Here is a 23,595-nt window from a genome sequence, read left to right as displayed (position 1 = left end):
CCTTTACACTTGAATCTCTTTTAAGGCTGGCACGAGGCAGAGGAATTCCAAGTCAGCAGAGGCACGCTCACGCGGAGCAAGGAATCACGTTCCTTCACTTTATTGAGCTGATGAGACACATGGGAGGCTGCATATGCAGCTAAGTGTAGCTTCAGGCCAAGGAGAGGAGCTGCCTAGACTTTGGGCTGTGAAATTTCACGAAATCTATTTAATAAATCTACAAAAGCCTCACTGTAAGTTCTGTGTCACCGTTGATATTTCACGCTCCAGCGCCAGAGCGGGAGGGCGCGGCGGAGGAAATGCTTTTCACGCACAGCAGACTGGCTAATTTTATAATGCCCAACTTCTCCCCTGTAAACTGCTCATGGAAATGAAAAAACAACGGTTTTTTTCTTCTTCTAGCGGTATTTCAAGGCAATTTGTATCTCCTGCTGGCTTTCCATAGTGCCACTCTCTTGCATTTGGTCTGAAAACAAAGAGCAGACTGAGGCTATTAGAGAGGTGCTCTCCAGCCAAAGCCACATCAACAGGCGCTGCCACAGAAAATTAAAAATATATTAAAAACAAAACAACCAATCAAACCAAAAAGCACCTTTCTCATCCTGATCCCCCAGGATATTCTCTCTGCCATAGCTGAAACTGGAGCTGAGCAGTCTAGCTGTCAGATTTGGAAAGGAGTTCTCATTTTGTGTCGGGACAATAAACGCTATTTCAGAGCAGGTTTGTCTTATAACCCATCCCTCCCTAGTGCAGAAAATTTGGAGATGCTGAAACATTAGTGGGATTTCATGACTTTTGTCAGGTTGCCTTACCTGAATTTGTTAAATTTCTCATTAATTCCAGTGGAACTAATCCTGAAGAAAAATATTAGCCCAGTGACTGATAGCAGATCCTTGCTCCTCAGAGACTTATGAATTTAGTTCACTGAGATACTTTGAAAGTTTCATCCATATTCTATATCTGCTTTTTGAAGGTATTTCAGCAAAATGTCTAGGAGCAGACAGTCAAACCCTTATGCCCACACACAAATTTATTCCAACATTTATTTTGTTAACTCTACTGCCTCACATATTGAGGATGAGGAAATGCAAAGTTCTGTCCTTTCTCCTCAAAGTGCTACAGAACTGAAGGTGGTTATATATAAATAAATCAAATGAGGTAAAATTGAGAGTGTATAAATACATACTGTTTTCCATGAGGAATCTTGTTTTGAAGTCATGGCCCCACCAGCCGATTAGCCTAAGATTTTTTAAAGAAAATAAATTAATAGAAATCTTAATATCTTTCAATTTAGCTTTGAGTGTTAAGAATTATATAATATTGAGCAATATATAAATTTCTAATAATACATTTTATTTCTAACAATGACATAAAAATGAAATAAATTCTATAAAGAGTTAGCACTAAAAACTTAACATTACAATTTGAGAATTTCTCTTTTACTGCAAATAATAAAACACATCACATCTTTCAATTAACTATTGATTTTAACAATATCCATTTTCTCTGAATTCACTTCACAAAACAAAAAATAGTACAGAAATATTTCCACTGGTTCCAAGGCATTAAATTCAAAACACTCTCTCCTGCTCTTAAACTTAGTTTAATGAATATTGAAAGCTAGAAGGAGTTATAAAATCTGACTTAGTTTCACCAAGAAAAGGACTTTTTGGTGAGCAACAAGCAAATAAGACCTTGGAAAGGTCTTGTGGACATTGCCTCACCCTTACTGTGAGATCACTGTTAATTCTGCATACACTTATTTTCCTGAACTAAACTTATTCTGCAAAAAACTTTCTTTAAAATAAAAACCAAACCAGTTTAATACTATATTCCCTTTTTAAAGATCATCTCCTGAAAACAGAACAAAACAAAACAAACAAACATACAATTATTTAAAAAATAATATGCCTGAGATTGGATGTTAAAATGACATTACATTATTAACTCATATTTAGTGGAAAGTATGTGTGAGGGCATTGCTACAAGCAGTTTTCTAAAGCAGCTGGATGCACTGGATCACCTACTGCCAGGGCACTGCAGATGAAACCAATATTGCAAAATCAGGGACTTTTTCCCTGCCTCCCTTGGGTTCTCCACTTCTTATCTCAGCACACAGTGATATCAGTGATTAATAATGCCAGTCCCACTTGAGATTGCCCTGTATTAATGCTTTTACAAGATCAAGAAGTCCCCATCACAGACTCCTTCCTGAACTTCTCAGCAGTCCAGAACTGGACATGTTGGACACCATTTCTGCCAAGGCTTTGCTCAGTTTTACCTATGCCAGATAGCAAAATTTTAGGAGTGAAGCCCTGGCAAAACTTGTAATGATAAAAATAATCTGTATGTAAAGGTCACAGTAGATCAGCCTTCCTGGAAGCAAACAGGGAAAAGAAAGTCATGGCCCCTCCCTAAAGGAGCATTCTGCAGTTTGCCTAAAAGAGCCGAGCTCTGCAGAATTAAGACCACATTTGAGTTAGAAACTTGTTATATGAATACTGCAGAGTGTAAAATAAAGTAGTTCATATTACTGTATAACAACACAGGTTTTATGTTTACTTCTGTGAGCTGCATCTAAACAGAGGCTCTACAGAAAAGGATGTTTTTTTCTTTATTGCTGCATGATGTTTTTATTATTCTGAGACCCATGAAAATTAATAGTGCAATATACATCCATTTTAAATGAGATATTACATTGCCAAAATGAATACACCCCAAATAAAGTACAACAGAGCCTCTGCCCAAGTGACTGTGTTACTGATGCTTTGAATCATAAAAGATATTTCAGTTATTTTATAGGAACTCTATAATACATAGATAACATTGCACTGAAAACCCTGAATATTGCATGTTCCTGCAACAATCTCCTGATATCAGTGTCTACACACATTCTATGAATTTCAAAGGTTTGAAGCAGAAAATAAATTCAAAAGGAAATAAAACATCTGGACAAATAGTCTGTGAAAAGGAAAAAACAATACTATGTTCCACTTGGACCACACCCAGACAGCAAAGACAAAATAAAGATCAATCAGACCATTATCCAGATCAGGGCTGATGAAAAGCTCCCTGGTTGCACTTCAAATGCTCAAAACTCACTAATTCTGAAGTTGGCTTCAACCCAGATCTCAGCTGCAGCACCACGGAGGCAACTTGGAAAGTGAAATTTCAAAACTTTTCCAAAATGACAGAATGAAGGATTTTTTTAAAAAAGACAGTTTTAGCTGTCTTGCCCTTTCCTACCATAATCTGACAATTTGCTTTTCCTCTTTTTTATTTTTTCTCTTTTGGCTGTTCTAGAACTTCAGAGGTGTCACTGCAGGATGTGCACTTTGAGGCAGCTCTGGTCCTACACTCTCATTGATCTAATGGTCCATATGGATGTCATGTTATTTGACATTTAAGCTGACAGGCTTCAAAGCGTGGAAATTAACAAAATCTTCACAAATTATAGCGATTTGCTGTTTACAATTTTCTGTGAAAATTTTGAAATGAAGGTTGCCACCGCTATGCCAAATTTCAACCTGTTGTGATGGGAGAGAGCTAAGGTGTTAAACCCCAAACATAACACTTTATAAGTGCTCACTAAAAATAATAGGCAATAAAACTGCACATTAACTTACTGCAGTAAAATTTCTTATTAAAGAGTTGTTACTCTGCATGCAAAGTGAGCATTTTGAACTGCAGTCGCCATTTCAACTGTTCCTGCCTCAAAAACAAAGGCACCAAGATCTAAATAGATTCTGAATTCCAACCCATAATTTTTGGCAAAATACATAAAGTGGAAGGCTCTGAAAAGCAATATATGATGTGCTTGTGATTAAAAACACCTTAAACATGTTAGCAATGGGACTGTCATGCTTCCCATGGCAGATAAAACCCATTGTAGGAAGTGTGTTAAAATCAGCATCTAAGGAGATAAAGGTCTAATTTAGCAAATGTTCCACTACAAATTAAAAAATGCAAATTTATCCAAACTGAGCCCTTGTTTTAACACATCACTAATCAAAACAGTTATCCCAGTGATGGATAGGTTTTGGTTGCAGCACCCTGCTGCCAGTCCCCCCAGCAGCCTCCCAAGGCTGGTCAGCAGAGATGCTCCTGGAACCCCTCCACAGAGAACATCTCTCCACCCTGGAGCAAAAGCATACTTGAAATATTGAAATCCATTGAGAAACCATACCTATAATGAGAGTAAACTAGTGCCAAACTAGCTGTGTCTTTTTCTGCAAGGTGAACATGCTCTTAAAAGCCCACTTCTGTTAGAAAACAACCTTTCAAATGGATTGTTCCATTCTGTGCCTCAAATAAAACCATTGCCATCATAGAATGCCTTGGGTTGGAAGGCACCTTGAAAAGCATCTCTTTCCAACCCCTGCCAGGGGCAGGGACACCTTCCACTGGACCAGGTTGCTGAAGGACCCATCCAACCTTGTCTAGGTCCTCACAGTTTGATACTGAGACCTTCCCAGGGAATTCTGCCACTTCCAGTCTTTGCACAGAAATTTGGCATGTGCCACATAATATTTAAAGCTAACTGTTATTAGCTTGGCTTCATGAAATAAGTAAGAATATAATTAAATATTGCTGAAAGATTTTCAAATTCCTTTTTTTTATTATTCCAAAATGTTCTCTTGTTTTACAAATCAATAAACAAAGGTTTGCTGGGCTGGAAAATGACTACAGAAAGGAACAGTATCCTCTTGTTTAGTCATATTCTCTTTAAGGACATTTACACCAGGGAACAATCCCTCCAATAAGTATTTTTATTTAGCTCATTTTCCTCCTTCATATCTGTCTGCATTAGACTGAAGCACTGGTTGTTCATAGCTTGAGTCTTCTCATTTGTAGTTGTATTAATGATGCAGGAGTGCAGGATATAATGATCATGATGTATGTGCAGTGTAAACATCAAAGAAGATCCAGTTAAAGAACACAGAAAAAATACAAAAAAAAATTCCTCTGACCTTTGCTTTGGCATTACAGATGATCATGCTACTCATTTATAATTTAGAGCCTGGAGCAACACGGGTCTCATTTCCCTTCTCAGCAAGAAAAAGAGACAGAAAACAGGGAAAATGCCATTAATGTGGCCCAGCTTTTACAGTCCAGGGCAATGTGTTGAAGTATCCTGTCATTATATTGTGTGAGATAATCATTTCACATCCAGAGGAAGGCAAGCTGAAAAGCTACAGGAATACAGTGTGAAATTTGTAATACTTGATTTTACATCTTCCAGCTTCCCTGGGCATGGAGCAGTTTGTTTCCTCTCCCTTTTCAGGTCACAAAGCGAGCTGCAAATTTCATAGTCATTATTTAGATTATATTAGGAGCATATACCAGCAAAGCATGTAATGTTTATGAAAGGATGGATTAAGCCAAATCATAAACAGGCAGTTTGGGGCCAGGCTGTGTCCACAAAGGACCTGATGTAAGTGCTGGGTGGCAGCTAAGCTCTTCATTCACACATTGCTTTAATTTTGCAAAAGCATCCAGGTGTTGGCAAAGATTTGTTTGATTTTTTCATGCTACTGTTCCAGCCATGAGGAAGAATCAGCTCTGAGGAGTTAATGAGACTTGTCACTGCTCCCAAAGTTCATTACACAGAGCCAGGCAGATCCTATGCTACATCTGCAAAGGCAGCCTTGTGCAGGGAAAAGAATGAAAGGGGCAGAAATAATCATTAAGTTAATTTCTTGCAGTCCCATATGTCCATGGCACAGCTGCTGGTTGAGGAGCACATCCATGTCTCAAGGCACCCTGAAGACCTAAGATGGGCAAGCAACAGACACTGTCACACAAGCTTAGAGGAAAGAGGTTAATTGTGACTTAAATATCACTCTCTTAGCAGGAAATGTGTGACAAAATCGCCCATGAGGCCTTAAAAATTAAACTGCAAAAGGGCATAGAAAGCCTGGAGGCTGGAGCCAGCCTGGAGCCAGGAACAATCCACATCTGACCATGCTGGACCACCATCCTTCTGCCTAGGAGAACATGATGGTACCAAAGACCAAGCTTTCATATTTCAAATTCCAGGATTAAAAAACCCAAACCAAGCTAATTAATTAAAACCCCAAACCAAAAAATGGTACAGTCAGCTCCTCAAACCCAAAAACATATCCATATATGAATCTCCAACTCAACTGAAAGGTTATTCCCATATTCTGAGTCTGAGGTGCTGAAATTCTTCCAGTTTCCTGGGCTCCATGTAATGCAATAGAGATAGAAAATGTACCCAGGGCTCAGGTCCTCAGCAGGAGCATCTCCTAATGCTGCTGCACTCAGTCAAAGGTCAATCCCAGAAAACCAAACTCACAGAAAGAGTTCTCTCACCCCCTCAAATCTACCTTGCTCTCGCCCAGATCTGCCAACTGCAGAACCTCTGAGCACAGACCTGGTCCCCAGGCTCAACAGCTGGGCTCAACTCTTTGCATTCTGCTCTGCATTAATTTTACTGCAGCTTTCTAATTGCATTTTTTATATGTTTTAATTTCATTTCTATGGCATTAATTTTATTGCAAGCATATGAGCATGATTGTGTTTCTTTGGATTCAATGCCAAACCTCAGAATAAATAGAATGACACATACACACACCAACTAAGAAAACAGAAAAACCTGCTCGTTGCTGTACATGGCATTTTTTTGGCTCACTGGCTGGAGTTTGAGAAGGAGTTTCAATTTTCTTTGCTATCACAGACTTGTCTGATCACTGATGAGTCATTTGGTCTCTACGTGCCTCAAGCCCTCATCTCTAGGAATTCTGCTCAGGACTGCTCTAACTCTGCAGTGAGGGATGAGAATATATTTGTTTAAATGTACCCACATACTCACCAATGAGGACCATGTAAGGATGAAGAAAAAGATTTATGTGGAGCATCTTATGCAGGATTTTTCAATATGCAGATAAGAAAAGGGCATTTGGAGGTAAAGCTGATGTCACTTGGTTTTTTCCCCTCCTGCCAGCCTTTCCTCAAATTATCACCTCACCCTCCAAAGTTCTTGCCAATTTAGGTTTCTATTCATTTCAGAATCTAATATTTTTCTTGATCTAGATCACTTAACTGGCATTTCTGATAAGGTTCAAAAAAATTTAAAAAATCAATATTTCTATTGTTTAATTACACATGGTATTTTACAGCTATGCTGAAACAAAACAAACCCAAGTGGATGGACAATGTTATTCCATTCCACCCCACCCTCTCCACACTGAGCACCCCAGCAGGGTCCTGCTCTCACCCAGAGCTTCCCTGCTGACAGCTCACTGAAAGGGAGAAAAGGCATTTCAAACGATGTTTGAGATGATGAGGGGTCTGCTTAATCAAAACAAAGAATAATGGAAAAATAACTCCTTCTTTCATCACTGAAATCAAGAATTCAACGATTTTAACCCCCTTGTGTGGGTGAAACTCTTCCCATACTGAGAAGCTGTCAGTTCTGGAGTATCCCCACAGTATATATCTATAAGGGCTAGGATTTGCACGGGGGATTAAGGGACTTATAGCAGCTACCCCTGTTAGACTTCAGCAATATTTCCAACCTAACTCTCACAGTCTCCTTCAGAAAACCTTGCCAAGATTGCCAGAAGCTATATTTAAAGCCTATTTTTTTTCCCTTCCTTTATATCTTTTTAGCTATCCTTTATCCCAAATGGTAAGCTTGGACTTGTTTCATTATTCTCTTCTGTGCAGTGCCTGTTAATTTTAAGTAGGATCTGTTGTTAGGATTTGAAAAGCTTTTGAAGCCCAGGTAATTATTAGCCTCAGACTTCTGTAGTTTAGGACTTGCTTACACTCTGCTGCTTTCCTTACCCTTTTCAACTCATTACAAATATTTCCTAATTATTAAGCATATGTGACTTGTTAGCGGTGCCATATATTATTAATGGGCCAGTCTCTTAGAACTCAGTGGAAAAAATCAAAACTCCTTATGAAAAGTTGCTACTGTGAAAGTAGGAACTTTTCATATTTAACATCAATGAGGCTTTACTTTGTCAAAGGACCAAAGTAATGTGATTGTATTAGAGGCTAATAGCATGACATTTTTCTTCTGTTAAGAGGCTTGCACTTTCAGTACCATCCAAAGGGAGACAATTTTTCTCCTCTATTTTGAGGCTTGTCTTGCTTAAAAAATAGCTAAACTCACTTTCTGCCTAGCAGCAAGTTTTAAAAGCAAAGACCCAAATCCAGGAAAAAACAGTCTCATAATTTAAACAATGACACTTAACTATGCAACTGCAATGGATGGAATTAAGAAACTTCCAGATTTGAGTAATCACCCTCTTTCCAAAAGTAGCTGGGCAGCTCTCAGCTCCCTGAGCTTTGCTGTTCTTCGAGGTGGGTGATTTAACAAAACTGTTGCCACAGTTAGGGAGGCTCTTGGGTGCAAAACCTGGGCTGTTTGGTCAGTGGAACACAAGGTGATTTGCAGCTCGTGGCTACTTGGAGACAGAGGGTGCACGCACTCTTCCTGGATTGATTTTTACCTTGTTAGTGTTTTAGGCTCGACACAAGTGGGAATACACCAATTTCAACGTGTCCATCCATATTACCCCTCCAGGTCAAAACAAAAGGAGATTGAGTTCAGTCTTGTAGCAGGAAACAAGTTGCTGTGGCCAGGGCATGAGGAAGAGGAATGGCTGCAATGCTGCCAATCCAATCAGGGCCCTTTGGAGCCTCACAGAGCTCTCCACCAAACCTCTGAGGGGCTTGCGGTAAGGGACAATAATTTCATTCGCCACGATTAGGCAAAAGAAAGGTATGATCCAACAGCAGACAAAATGGGAGCCTAAATTAAATCCCAGGAGAAGATTTCACAAAAAAACAAACCCCCTAAGGCTAATGAAGTTGAATTAAAAACTGTTAAATCAGCTTACGAACAACTATTATCACAAAGTGCTCATATAACACTTTCACTGGCCAAATATCAGATATATGAAAAGGGGGAATACAGCCAACAGTATGTTCACACATTTAGTAAGGGGAAATTGAATATTCTGCCTAACACCAGAAATTAAAAATCAAGCAGGGAGCCAATTTACTCATGGAGATATTAATAAAGTTCTCAGTGATTTTTATAAAGTACTGAATAGCTCTCAATTATTTTATGGTGATAAAAAAAATCATGTTATATTCTTTAAGAATTCCATAATTTTTTTTCTAGGCTGTTTCAAACAGATTAAATTAAACAAGTGAAAGCAACAGTCCCTCCTAGAGCTACTTTTAAATGTGGATTCTGACTTAAAGGAGATTTGGATAGTTTTGATTACTATGATGTGTTTACTGAACTATACAATCTCTGCAATCCCTTGAATAAATCTTTCAGGGGAGGATATCTAGATAGATTTCTAAATATTAAATATATCTGACTGAAATACAATATAAAATTTTAAAGATCTGGGACATCTTAAAGGAGATTTGGATAGTTTTGATTACTATGATGTGTTTACTGAACTGTACAGTCTCTGCAATCCCTTGAATAAATCTTTCAGGGGAGGATATCTAGATAGATTTCTAAACAATAAATATATCTGACTGAAATACAATGTAACATTTTTAAGATTTGGGATGTCTTTCTTGTTTCTGAATAGACTAATCACAATATTAATGCAAGACCTTTATCATACCAGAATCCTTATTAGCTAAAATGCAAGTTATCACCTCTGCTCTTTGCCTGAAACAAGAAACAATCCACATCAGATGAGATTTAATGACAATGGCTAGAACTAATTGAATTCATAGTTTCAAGTGCCAGCAAATTTGCCACAGAATCCAGTAGCTGTGTTACAAAACATTTACTAAGTGATACTGAAGGAGGAAAACTCAGATGAAGTCTTTTCAGCTGAAATCTAAGACATGAAATAATTAAGGGAAAACAGAAATGTGCATCTTTCAGAGTTATTTTAAAGAGTTTCTCTTCAAAAAGATTAAATTCCATCCATCACTAGAAAACAAGAACAATGTGACTTAGGTGCCTTTCTTTACTGGGCTCCGGTTGCCCAAATTTTCAGTAGCACGTACATTTAAGAGTCTTAAATTTATGTTATTTATTTATATGGGGTCTAAAACAGCTTTGACATGAGGTCCAATGTAAGTATGTCATGTTTGACATGAGGTCCAGGAGCTCCAGGCTCTTCTCACTGCAGAAACAGGTGAGAAGCATCAAATAAGGACATTTCTGTGGACTTATTGTCCTGTCAGAAAATAACTGTACCTGCAACTCTGACCTTCAACACACACTGACAAAATCACTAGCTGCACTAGCTCACAATGGGTTGCTCAAAAATCATCTCAGAAAACTGTCAGTGAAAACAGAGGGATGCTGAAAAATTAGATTTCAGTAGGAAAATATTCCATTTTTGCTCAATAATCTGTACACAGCTAAAGAAAATACTAAATGATTCTTCACGTTGAGCAGCTCTTTTTCATGGCATGAGGCAGAAAGAACCTAACATTTTCCCAAAACTGTTGCACTGGTGTGATTAGATCAGTGAATTGATGTCACGCTGACTGATAAATTAGGGAAAGGAAAAGGAAAGGGAAGATTCTGTGTTTCTCCCAGCATCTCACTAGAAACTCCTCTCCAGACACTTGAGTGAGCTCTCTACAGAACTCTCTGGAACTGCCCTGCAGTTTCCACACAGTGGAAGGCAGCAAGAGGCAGCTGCCAGCAAGCACTGAAAATTACTCTGGTGAAAAATGAGGAGTAGTCACTGTGACAGTAAAAATTGACCAGCAGCGACAAAGAGGTGGGAAAATAAGTATTTCACAAATGGAAAGTGAGAGGAAGGATGGCTTACAGCGAGTGGGCAAGAATACACAATATATGTCATGAAGGCCTCTAGGAAGCTCCTGATTCCAAGACGTGTGGAGATGGGTAAGAAATAAAAGACAGCAGGCTGTGGATGTCTTTTGCTGGACTTTAAGATAAAATAGATTTGATTAAGGGAGACAAAAGAAAAAGAAAAATATGAAGGTCTCTGACCTGGTGAGGCCTTATCTTGGTTGAGTATTGGAAAGTTTTAATCAGGAGAAAGAGGGAATATGAGGACTAGAAACCCCATGAACAAGTGGATACAAATAGGCACAAGTGGTAAACCAAGCAAAAAAAAAAAAAAAAAAAAAAAAAAGAAGAAAGAAAAACCATTTCATAATGCCCCCATGCACAAATCCAGAATGCCAGCTTAGCAAAAAGTAACAAGTCTGAATTATTTCCTTAACCTGAGCAATGACCTTTGAAAATGCTTATGGTTTGAGTCAGGTGCTGGCTGGGACATGAATCACAACATGAGCTGTATGAGTGACCCCAGAGCTGCAGCTGAAGGCAGAGAGGTGCTCAGCCAGGTCAGGGACACAGACAGCTCTGGGAGACATCCCAGGCACAAACCCCCATCTGAACATGGAGCTGAGAATTACAGGAACACACTCTGGGGGACAGAAACGGAGAGAAAACTGTTGATGACTCAAAACCATGAAGGCTCTTTATGACAAAAAAGCATAAAGGCTCAAGCTGGTGCTCTCAGCTTAGAGCAATTTGAAGCCATACCATGACCTCAAAGCACATTCTATAGGGAGAAATTAGACACAGTTTCCCTTTGTGGTCTAATGAACCAATACAAAAGCACGAGCAAATCTCATTTTTAAAGGGCATGTGCAGACTACAGGTTTAACTGAGAATCTTAGGAGGAAAGCTTCATACAAAGTTCCAAAATTTCTGAACTAGAAAAAGTGAAAAATGATCAAACACTGAAAGTGAGTCAACATCTAGTAGGAAATTCCCAGATGCAAAATTGCATTAGTTCCAGCACATTTCTGCACAGAGGTAAGCGAGCTCTTAGTGGAAACAACAGAAGATTTACTAGAGTTTTTTTTCATTAAAAATAAACTCTTTCCTCCCTAATACAGAAAGGTTCTGTGAGGTGGCTACAGAAGCACACAGATGAATGGATAAGAAAATAAATAACTCCTCTTTTTGTGACTTACTAACAAAGCAGGCAAAGAAGGTTTTCTTTCCATTTTCTTAGAGGTGTGTAATACCAGTAGTTGCATTTCTGTAAATTAATTAATCAGGAAGGAAGCTTGCTGCTTTGTCATATTGGGAAAAATCAAGACAGAGCAAAGTGCTTTCAAAACTGCCTGCCTGGAAGTGGAGAACTGAGGCACACAGAGCAGGCAGATAACAACACACGGCCTTTGAAATGCGAGGGAAAATCACAGCAACCATCCAGACTCCAAGGAGAGCCCCAGGATCCCTTCCCTGCTAGTTAACAGGATGCAAGACTCACCCCCAGGCTACATTCACCTTTCCATCAGGCGAAGCTGGTTGGCTCCTTTCATGTGTTTGAGCAGTTGTGTCTTACACCACCCATGAGAAAGCTCCAGGCACTGCAGATGGGAAAGCAAATGTGGAAGGAACAGAGCCACCTCCCTCTCATTCCCGAGGCTGGGAGTGGGACAGGACCACGGCAGAGCACACCAAGTGATGTCCCTGAGTGTGATCCAGGAGGAAAAATGCATGGGAGTGCACTCAGGGAATGAGAGCAGCACATTTCTTCCTCATTCACCCCATAGGTGATGCAGAGTTCACACACAGCACCTTTACAATCACCTTAAAATCCAACCAGAGCAAAGGTGACAAAACAAGGACGAAGACCTTCAAGAAGGAAAGAACAAGAACACTTATAATGAGGAAAGAGATGAGATTGCTTGAAGATACAGCTTAATTACAAGGAAGGATTTGAAGGAGAGAAAGAAAATGCTTGACAGAGAACAAGGAGACAATCATGGGAGACACATAAAAGAAGCCGAAGAAAAAGAATGGGAATAGATGATGTGAGTGCACATTAACCTCTCGTTTTTTTTTCCCAGAGCCTCACTCCAAAGTTAAAAAATGCTCTTGGATATTTGCCATGCAGTTGGTGAATCCGAGAACACACCCCTGCAGGCCCATCATGGGTCTAGATTGGCCTAATAAATCACTTGTCCCAAGACAATGCAATTAAGCCTAATTAGCCGATAGCTTTATTCCTAAACAGTCTCTTCCCAAGGGAGGTTTTAACTTTTGGTTTCTAAATTAGCTCAAGGAGCTAAATTGCTCTCATCTCCTTGGCAAAGCAACAGTTCATTTCTACCTTAGCACAGGATGCTTCATGCACTCGGGGGACGCGTGCTCGCTGCACGAGTAGTTTATTTACATCAGCCCACAGTCCGAGTCCAGCAGGAGCAGGGAGAACCCTTTGGAAGCAGCAGCATGTTCCCTGCCATCTGTCACCACTGACTTCCCCACCTGGCTGCACTCAGCACAGCTTCCCTACGAGTCTCTGCGCTGCTCCTCCAGATCCTCTCCTTGACCAGGACAAGGCGCTCCGTTCTGATAAAGCTTCGAGTAGTTCTGAGATGCTCAGAGGAGAAAAATTAAATAGGCCAGCGAGAAATGAGGACCACCTCGGCCTATTATGTGAGTAAAGTCTGAGTAGAAGACTCAGTCTGAGTGAAGAAATTCTTCCCTGTGAGGGTGCTGAGGCCCTGGCACAGGGTGCCCAGAGAAGCTGTGGAAATGTCCAAGGCCAGTTTGGATGGGGCTTGGAACAACCTGGGATGGTGGAAGGTGTCCCTGCCATGGCAGGGGTGGAATGAGATGAACTTTAAGGTCCCTCCCAACCAAAATCATTCTATAATCCCATGATTCCCAAAAGCATTAGTAAAGATCAGCATTAGTACTTTCCAGTACGGTAAAACAACCTTCCAAATCCTTTTATGACTGTCCTTGGCTTCCAACTCACGTTCCTCCAGAGTTACATTATTTTCAGCAGTCTTACAGAAGATTCAGCTCTTTATTTTGGGGATTATGTGACTCTAATTCAAAAAAAGACTAATGTGATGTGTCCTCATAAATCAAGAAAATGAGCAAAGAAAAACTCAGCGGGAGCTACCAGTCCCAGAAGGTGCAGAGTAACCTCCTGCACAACAGTTACTGGAGAGAGAAGGTTTGCACTGGAGAAGGATGGGGATCCAGAGCACCTGGGGAAAATGGGAAGGGGAAAGTAGAAGGAGCTGGAGTAACATATTTCTATTTATCTGACACCAGGGTTAGAGTTCACATACCAAAAAAGCTGTGCAGCTCTCTATAAAGAAGTAGCAGGAAGCTATTTGTGCTCTGGCATTTTCATTGGCATCAAAATACCAAAAGGGGAAGTAGTATAAGAAAAAGAACTGATAGCTCACCTCTGTCTGTGAAGAAATTGCCTGAAGATGCCTTTTGTTCCTCAAAGGTAATATGAAATCGTTACCTTTTTGCTTCTTGCTCTTTTAAACTTTTTTTTTTTTTATCCTATGGTAAAAGCCAACAACTCTTTGGACATCAACTGCTTCCTGCACGTGCAGCATTTCTTCACATCACAGAAACTTTTCACTTTTAAACACTACCTGCTGCTAGTGTGGGCTAAAGTCTTGATAAATCCCTTCATTTTAAACATTGTACAGTTTTCATTTATTTAATCCTCTGCAAGGTTTTATCTATTATTTTCCTGACTGCCTTACATACATTTATTTCCCTTTCATCTGTTTAAATTGTGCCTTACTTTTACTTAGTTTACTGTCTCAGGGCTCTGCAAATTTGATTCTTCCTGTCCCTTTCACCTCTTGGCAGCAGAGCTGAGCCTGCTGCCCATCTACAGCTGCAAACACCCTGATGGGAACACCTGACTGAAGCATCTTCTCCCCCAGGTGCTCACAAACATTCACATTTCATTACATCTAAACTGCTTGGGAATTCAAGCTATCCTTCTTATAAATGGAGAATTAGGGAGAGAGCAAAAAATTTCAAAAATTAAAATGGGAACTTTTCTGGAGCTCAAACAGCTAGACAAGCAAAATTTCAGTATTATTAGGTCACTTCAGTGCTCTCTGTGTGTTGGAAACCTCCCCTCTGAAACTCTTACATGGAAACCTGGAAGCACAGGCTCAGCCTGCATTGACCTGATGGTTTCAGTAGTGTTTCATAGCTCTGCTCTCTCCAGGTCCTTTTCTTTTTATTTGAAACCCTCCCATAAAGAAATCACTCTCACACAATTAGCCAGGAATATATTGCATTGTGATATATAGAGCAGGTATTAAAAAAGCTATTTGAGTATTAAGAGAGACTTCAAAGGAGGTGAGATCATGGGACAATGGGGATAGATCAGACCCATATATGTCAGATTGATTCAGTTTTGCTGCCTTAAGGACAAAATGGGGACTAGCAAAGCACTACCCCACATGCTTGGGTGGAGATGTTAATTGGGCTGGTTACAACATGTCACTTTTAGAGCCATGGCCCCTGCAGTGAGTTAGAGAACCACCCCAAGCTAAGCCAAGGTGTTTTTCAGGACTGCAGGGTGGTGTTTGCAATGAAACAAAGCAGCAGCAGGACACAGGAGACTCTATCACCCTCAGCTTCCACCTGATCTAAAGGTCAAGCCCTGCCCTCAGACACAAATCCTTTCCCCAGATACTGAATTCCCAACTTTATAACGCTTGTGGGAAGCTTGCACTTCCATGAAGAAGAGTGGGACTGGTTTGCCTTTTGTCTGCTGGGACATGTCAAGGTATTGCTGATTTACATCAGGTCTGGCTTGTGGAGGTTTGCAGCGAGGCAGCCCAAGAGCAAAAAACAGCCCTGGCTCATGAAGTGATGGTAAGGCTATCAAATACTTTAACAATTCTATCCCAAGTTATGTTTTAAAAGAAAGCTGCAAATAAGTGTTTTGTTGTTAAAGGGAGCAGCTGGAGAGGAACAAACCCAGTTTCTTAAACTGGGCATAAAACAAAGCATACCCACAAAATTAGAAGTTAAACTAAAATACCTAAATTCCTTTGGTGATGTGCTGTAGCTGGGTTTGGGGGCTCTAAAAATGAAATTTTAGAATAAGTCCTTTTTGCCCCATCCTCAGACAGTACAAGACAAATGTTCTGCCTCTCTGGATTACACTCATAACACACATTTTCCCATTAAGACACAATAGATTATTTCCATATTAAAATAACTACCTAGTCGATAGCTTGCAGGAAATATGAAGGATGAGATGAATTAGAAAAATTTATATAGGTGAGTAAAAAGTGACTCCCCTAAAACCAGCCATGAGTTAGGACAGTATTTCAGGCAGCTCACACGACAAAAGGGCGTCAGCTGGATTGGAATTTAATTCCCTGTTCATGCATGGGCTGAGGTGCAAAGAAACAAGGGGCTGGTGCCTCTGTTCTTGACTGAAGTTGTGTGGCCACTGGGTGTCATCCTTGATTCAGATGACAGCCAGAAACTCTGCAGCTGCAGCGCAGAGCCTGCAACTTCCCGAGCAGTTAAATTCCACTCTATTTGATTGTACAACATACAGCAAATTGCTCTGCATTTAAATCAGCTATACAATTGAATACTTTGACATAGACAAATTCTCCTTTGTCTCAGTGCCTTATTTGGAGACCTGAAATGGCTGGTTGCTGCAGGAAAGAAAGAAAAGTAATGCAACGGGGGCATAGGAACTACAAACAATTTGATAAGTGATTATCAAATCTCGGGAAATATGAAATAACTATGATTAAATAATGCAGAGGGTCGATGCAGGAAGTTTGGAATTATATCTGTAATTTGTCCCCAGGCTGGAAAAGCCTATTCCATATAGGTAATTTCATTTAAGATATTCAGTATCCAGATTCAGTGCACAAATTAATGACTATGTATGAAGGAGCTGGTTCAGGGAAAACTAATCTAAACTCTTACCTACAATACCAAGCTAGTACCCTCAGAAAAGTTCCAAAATGTCATCAAGGAGGAAAAAAGACTGAAGGTCCTTGATATTTAATTAATTCCACCTATAGCTATTCTGTAATTTTTCACATTTTTTTCCACTGTTCAGCCTCTTCCCAGTTCCCCACAACCAGGATCCATGGGAGCCACACAACCAGGTGTGGCCATGGGAGCAATGCCTGCACCTGGCAACAGGGGAGCAGGAAAAAGCCTTTCCAGAAGGAATATCCAGACATCCAGTAAGTTTTGCCCATGCTCACATATAAGGTTGGAATCAGCTCACAACAGGTCATATGTCATCCTAATGAGTTTTCTGTTATGGGTGACTGAAAAGAACTTATCAGCGTTATTTTGTTATCTCCTGGGAGTCTAGACAGTCTGAAACCAGCACACAGTGCAGCAAAGCTGCCTATTATAATATTATTTGTCTCTGGAACCTGATTTAGTTTGCGTTCTTCAAGCTAAAATAAAAGGAAGTGCCAGCAATTTCTCCAAGCATTACAGGCAGAAATGTTTACATTTGTCAGTGCATTAAAAGTATTTATGGCACTGTTCTTAACATACAGAGTATAGCCATAAAATGGCTTAAATAACAGGTATTTTTGTTAATGCAGCTAACCTCAGCTGATAGCTCAGCTTTCCATGGATTATACAGTCTTTCAGAACAGATCTCCATGTAATACTTCCTAGCTTTACCAGTGGATATAATTTTAATGAAAACATGCCACTACTAAAGAGCTATTAGGCACAGTGTCGAAACTGTCTTTGATTTTGTTCACCAACCAAAGACTTCAATGGTTATTTAAAATCCATTTTTAAAGGCAGATGTTAAATATTCTCTTTATATTAAGCAGCCTCATAGACATGATTTAGGATGCTTGTTTTTAATATTGCCAACACTCTCTTTTATGGTTCTATTTAGTTAAGAACTGATACCAGACTCAAAGGAGGAAATGCATTTTAGATGTGAGCATGTGCATTAGCAATTTCAAAATTTACCATAGTTAGTGTAAAGCAACCCATCTGAAGTAACAAAGTTAGATAACCAAATTGTCTAAAGGTTTACTACCCTTTTAATTGAAGCAATAAACCAGTAACAAATATTAACCCAATGAGTTTTTATTGAAATAGGAATTTTCTTCTATTTCTATAAATATATGCATAGATGCACATACCCATATTCTATGGCTAAAAATCAACACAATTTCACTTTCAGATCTCAATTCTGAAAGGGAAGGTTCCTTCCCATTTAAACTTCACAGCACCTTTTATTTGGGAATTTATTATTAGAAAAGTACTTACGCTGGTTTAATACTCTTGGAATGCTTTTCATGAATGTAGGCACCAGCAAGGCCTCCTGCTCCAGAATTTAAATACTGCAAAGAATAAATCAACATGTACATGTCGTGCTCATTATCTGTAAAGTATCACTTTCCTTCCCTCACCCTGATCTATAAAACAAACTAATTTTAACATTTCTAGTGGTTTCTAGATGGAGATCTTAGCATTTGTCACAAAGTGCTGATGGAGGTAAAAGCAGATATATTTTTTTCAGATTAGATTTAAAAGTATCTCTCCTGGCTTACATATGGTATTTGAAGTCTAAGAGGCCAGAAAATTGAAGTACATCTGAAACAGTTCCATATACATTTGCTATATATATATATAATATATATACATAGCAAAGTCATCAAACAATTCATCTGACTATGTCTGACGTGTCTTATTCTCACTAGGAGTCAAAGGAACTAAAGATACCTCGCTCTGTGATCTGAAATTATTAAAGTTTAGACAAGAATATTCTATTATCTGGGGACCACTTCATAAAATATTATACCTGTGAGACCTTCTTGATGTGAGAAATAAGAGAAGAGCCTCTGATTCTATGTCCACAGGGCAGATGTTTAACCACCACCAGTATCCACTTCACATCCACAAGGCCTTGTAGGTCATTGCCACTTTTTGGACCCCCTCATAACAGAGACACCATTAAAGTCAGTGTCCATCTCTTTGTTGTGGCGAATTCAGAGATTCAGCCCAGTCTTGCTCAGCTGCTCAGGTGCAGCTCTTATTCACCTGACCCGTGTGCTGACCCATGAGGTGAGTGACATTAGGGAAAGCAGCCTCCAACAATGGATCTGTTTTACCTTGTAGGAGCACCAGCAGGCAAAATCTACTCCCCAGTCATGCAAATGAAGCTCCACATTCCCAACAGCGTGAGCCAGGTCGAATCCAACAAGGCATCCCTGCAGGAAAGAGATGATTACTGGGTTACTTATTAAGATAATCATCACTGGGATTATTTTGAAAATAACTCCTTCAGAGCTTAACTTGCTCTCAGTATGTAGGCTACCTAGAGACTTTTTACAGAAGCAGAGAGTGATAGGATAAGTGTGAATGGATTTAAACTCAAAGAGGAGATATTTAGGTTAGATGCTAGGAAGAAATATTTTTCTTTGAGGGTAGTGAGACACTGGAACAAGTTACTCAGAGAAAGTGTGGCTGCCTCATTCCTGGGAGTGTTCAAGGCCAGGTTGGATGGGGCTTGGAGCAACCTGGGATAGTGGAAGGTGTCCCTGCCCATGGGGTTGGCCATTTCTTAAGGTCCCTTCCAACCCAAACCCTTCTATGATTAATCTACCAAGTACCATCTGTTCTCAGTGATTACTAGACACAAGTTTTCTATGCCGCAGATGCACGTAGAAATCACCAATTTTTCTGTGATTTGTCTTCAAGGATGCTTGGATAGGGTTTAGATTTCTGAGGTTTTGATTGTTCAGGGAACTGGAATCACTTGAAACAAGTATTGAGAACAAATGTATAAATACAAACACTTCATGTATGGCACAACAAACCCCAGGCAGAGACAAAGCAGTAATGGTCATAATGATACCAGTTAGCCATGAAAAATTACATTCCAATATATATATTCATGCTCAAGGTGTCCCTGGTATTTAAATGAGAAGGACCTTGCTCTTTGGGAATCCAAATGGATGAGATAGCAGCTTATTCAATGCCTTGGTCTTTAAGAACTTTTATATTTGTCCCTAAAAAGAAGGAATCTGCCATTTCTCTGTTAAAAATCTTGTATTTTCCATAAGCATAATTTACACAGGACACTGAGAAAAAGTGGGGGGAACCCAATATCTAAGTACTGAGAGATTTCTAGATCTAAAAGTATGAGTTTTACACATGAAATAACCACTGGATGGCAGCATTTTTAAACTAAAAAGTTATTTCAATCTTGGCTATTTATTTAAGAGCAGAGAAATAAAACTGCTTTTTGTGCCTGGACTACAAATTAAATGCTATTTTACATTTTGCTTTTAAAACACAAACAGCTTGCTTGCAAGCAGCAGGGTAGGAATAAGAGTGAGAGCACAGGCTTCAGAAAAATCAACGTCCAATAATAAAACAAAGGGTTTTTTTAAGAATCTCCTGCTGTTTCTTGCATGGAGGGAATCTTAGCTAAATTATTTAAGCAGTACTTTGGTATATTTAATCTTCTGTATAAACTAGATAACAATTTGTTCAGAGCATCATTTAAAGAAGATGTGACACATAAATTCTAATAGAGACATTTATGAAGTTATCAGCTTGAAAAATTATTCCAAAACGATGGAAAGAAAACTCACTGCCATAGCATTTTGCATGATCTAAATGTTGGAACTCTAGTCCCAATAAATAGCCATGGTGGCTTGATTTCACAGGGACACAGAGAACTGAGGTAAGAGAAATCAACTGAAATGGTGAAGCTAAAGCAGAGAGGCTGGGACATGCTGAATTCCTATGGGAATGCTCTCATCCAGGGATAAAATGGCTTTGGATCAGAGAAAAAAGCTTCAGCAAACTCAAGCCAATTGCCAATGAATAAGGAGGTTGTCATAAGGTTTGAAGGCATTAACTTCAAAACTTCAGTTGACTGGATTTAAACCTTAACAGGTACATACATCCCACACAAACTTTTGGAAGCAATTCTATGACAGATGCACTGGTTTCAGTGGAAACCAGGAATAACAGATGAGAGTCTTGCAGAATGCATGTATCTGTCTGTACATTGACAAAATTGAAACAAACAAACAAAAAAAAAAAGGAATTTGCTCACAAAGAAAAAGCATGTAAGAAATTTAATTCTATAAATCATGTGCCAAAACCAGCTGTCCTTTCCCTGTCACTATGCAGTATACTATATAAAAAATTATGTTCAAACACATAACATCGAATTATGAAAATACAGTAGATGGGAGGTAGGAGGAGATAGCTTGGGACAATTGGATGCCCTCACAGTAATGAGGCTCACACGTGTGACTTTGAAATGGACAAAGGTTCTTGGGCACTTTTGCCTCTGTGGCTGCAACAGATCAGCTTGAACAAAAAGAAAGGTTATTGACATAACACCCATGGGGTCACCCATCCCCCTGAACTCCTTTAGCTGCTCCCCACCACTTTGAAACATGTTGGCAGATCCTGCTGGGCAGTGTTTAACAATACCGAGGCATGGGAAACTCGGGTTCAGTGCTGGCAGGGTTCCTGCATCGTCTCAGAAACGCCCACTCGCACCAGTTTGTTCGAGTCGTCATCTGCAAGATGGGGTGTGCTGGTTTGCTTTCCCAGGGAGGTGTCTGGCACTTGAGTCACACAAACAGCAAATGTTTAGCCACACAGATTGCATGGAAAAAGTAAAACAAACTGGAGCAGCTCTCCCTGCACAAGCCACGCAGAACCAGGACTGCGTGGGAACGGCGCTTCCCCAGACTGGGGGGAAAACAGAGCTCTCCATCTGCTCCGGGCAAAGGAGAGGACATGTGCTCTCCCCTGCCTCTTCTGTTTTATTCTAACATCTAAAAGTCATTTCTGCCAAGTGTCTGGGTAGCTGCTGATAACCAGCAGGTAACAACTCAGCATGGACAATGACATTTGGAGAGAGGGAGAGAAATGACAGCTTCACGCCAGCAAAGCTGGGACATTTAGAAAGAGAGACAGGAAAAGAAATGAAGATGAAGGATCTTAAAGCTCTTCCTACTGGGACTCAAGAGATTAAAATATTTTACATAACAGTTCAGAGTCAGTGGAAAGTACGATATAACTTATGAAATTAAAATTGTATTTGAAAGGTAGAGCCTCCTAAAAGTCAGCCATTTCTTCACTTGTAGAAGAATAAAACAACTCAGCCTCCTCCATCCTCTAGAGCAAGCTTGAAAGTATGAAACAAGGAAAACTGTTACATCCTCCTCAGCCTACTGATGAGTCTCTTGCACAATACGTAGTAATTTCGATTTATCTGAGAGACCTTAGATGGAAAAATAGCCTGAGGTAATTTTTCAAGCTTAATTTAGTTCATTTAATATTTAATGACTTAATGAAGCTGTCTATGTGCAGAGCTTTCACTCTGGGAGGAATCTTAATGTACGCAGAGAACTTAGGAAATTGGCTTAAAAAATGTAAAAGGAAATCAGTAACTTAATTCATAAATGATTGACCTCAAGAATCCTAGGACATTTTCCAGGCCTCCAGAGCTCACAGCTCAAATCTCTAGCCAAGCCCTGATAGGGCACAACACTGTGGGACTTTATTTTGACAGTACATTAAAAGAATTATTAAGAACATCTGTGTAGGACTTTTCTCTCTGACATACTGGCTGACAAGTGATTTTTTTTCCCTCTCTTCTTCTCAAATAGCATTTTCACCTTGTATTTTCCCCTTCTGACTCGTTTGCTTGTCAGTTCTCCCCAACCTATTTTCTGTTCAGGAGTGCAGGGTCATCCACCACCCTTCATCCCTGGGAAGGAGAGCCTTGCATTTTTGCCACAAACATGACTTTTTCAGTCTTATCTGCTTATAAAAGAACTTTCAGCCTATCTGTGACAATATGTTGACTGGAAGACAATTCTGGATTCATCAGGTCCAGAAGCTCTTGAAGGAGATATGGTAAGTCCAATTAAAGCCCTGTATAGATACACAGACACTAATGACTCTGCTTCAGCAGTTGTTTTTGTTTTCCTCTAACCCAACAGCAGCTCCTAACCCCAGCTCTGATCTGGGAAAAGATGAGAGGAGCCAACTCTTTTGAAACCCCCACATTTCAGGCATTTTGATAACCAGGAGCCTTGTGTCCAAGATAAGCAGCAGGGAGCAGAAATGCTTCTTACCAACAGAAACACTTCATGAATCAATGGTTTTGTGGCTGTTCATGTAAATATTTGTCAAACGCAGACGTTGAAGTGTGGTGTAACAGTTTCTTACATGGAGGGTTTGTGTAAACATGTAAACATCACTTAACCTGTGGGCAGAGTCTGTAAGGACACTGAGCTGAGTGTATCTGACAGGAGGGAAATAAAAACACGGCTGGCTCATGCTTTTCAAGCCTTAAGGGTACTCAAACAGTTCTTCAGGTTGAATTAATTTTGCTTTTTCAGTATACTAATGATATTTTACTTCATTAATCTACCTGGATCTCAATCCTGCACACTCGAACCACTAGAAATTCAATTTGATGGGTTTTTTTCTTCTCTCTTTTGAAAAACCTGGGGAAGAAGAGATTAATGTCTACATTATGTCATTTCTAACAGGCATTCAGATGGAAACAGGCCTTTGACATCTACCTGTTCTTGCTGGAATGCTGAATTGCTGTCACAAATTGCTCTGCTCTTCAGGAACATGATACAGTCTCTGGGTAAAGTGTGTGGTGGTTTTGTGTGCATCCCTGTGGAAGCCCATGAGGTTAATATTATTATTATTATTAACACCTGGGTTAATATTATTATTATTACTTGCACTGCCTTGCAGATATTTTAATCTTTCTCCATCAAGTCCTG

The 23,595-nt window shown here is 39.7% G+C and overlaps 1 protein-coding gene across 1 annotated transcript in view; it reads right to left on the bottom strand.

The window, feature by feature from the left end:
- Nucleotides 1-23,595, bottom strand: part of KYNU (kynureninase) — a 53,774-nt gene that overhangs the window by 6,000 nt on the left and 24,179 nt on the right. The window contains exons 8-10 of the mRNA XM_054636646.2: nt 18,928-19,026; nt 18,083-18,156; nt 1,187-1,239 (exon numbers count right to left, since the gene is read on the bottom strand). Coding sequence (XP_054492621.2) covers nt 1,187-1,239; nt 18,083-18,156; nt 18,928-19,026 — 226 coding nt within the window. The remainder of the gene's footprint in view (nt 1-1,186; nt 1,240-18,082; nt 18,157-18,927; nt 19,027-23,595) is intronic.

Source organism: Agelaius phoeniceus, chromosome 7 (genome assembly GCF_051311805.1).
Source record: "Agelaius phoeniceus isolate bAgePho1 chromosome 7, bAgePho1.hap1, whole genome shotgun sequence".
NCBI lineage: Eukaryota > Metazoa > Chordata > Aves > Passeriformes > Icteridae > Agelaius > Agelaius phoeniceus.
Note: the sequence above shows the minus strand (reverse complement) of the source record. Positions and strands in the feature narration are given on the sequence as shown.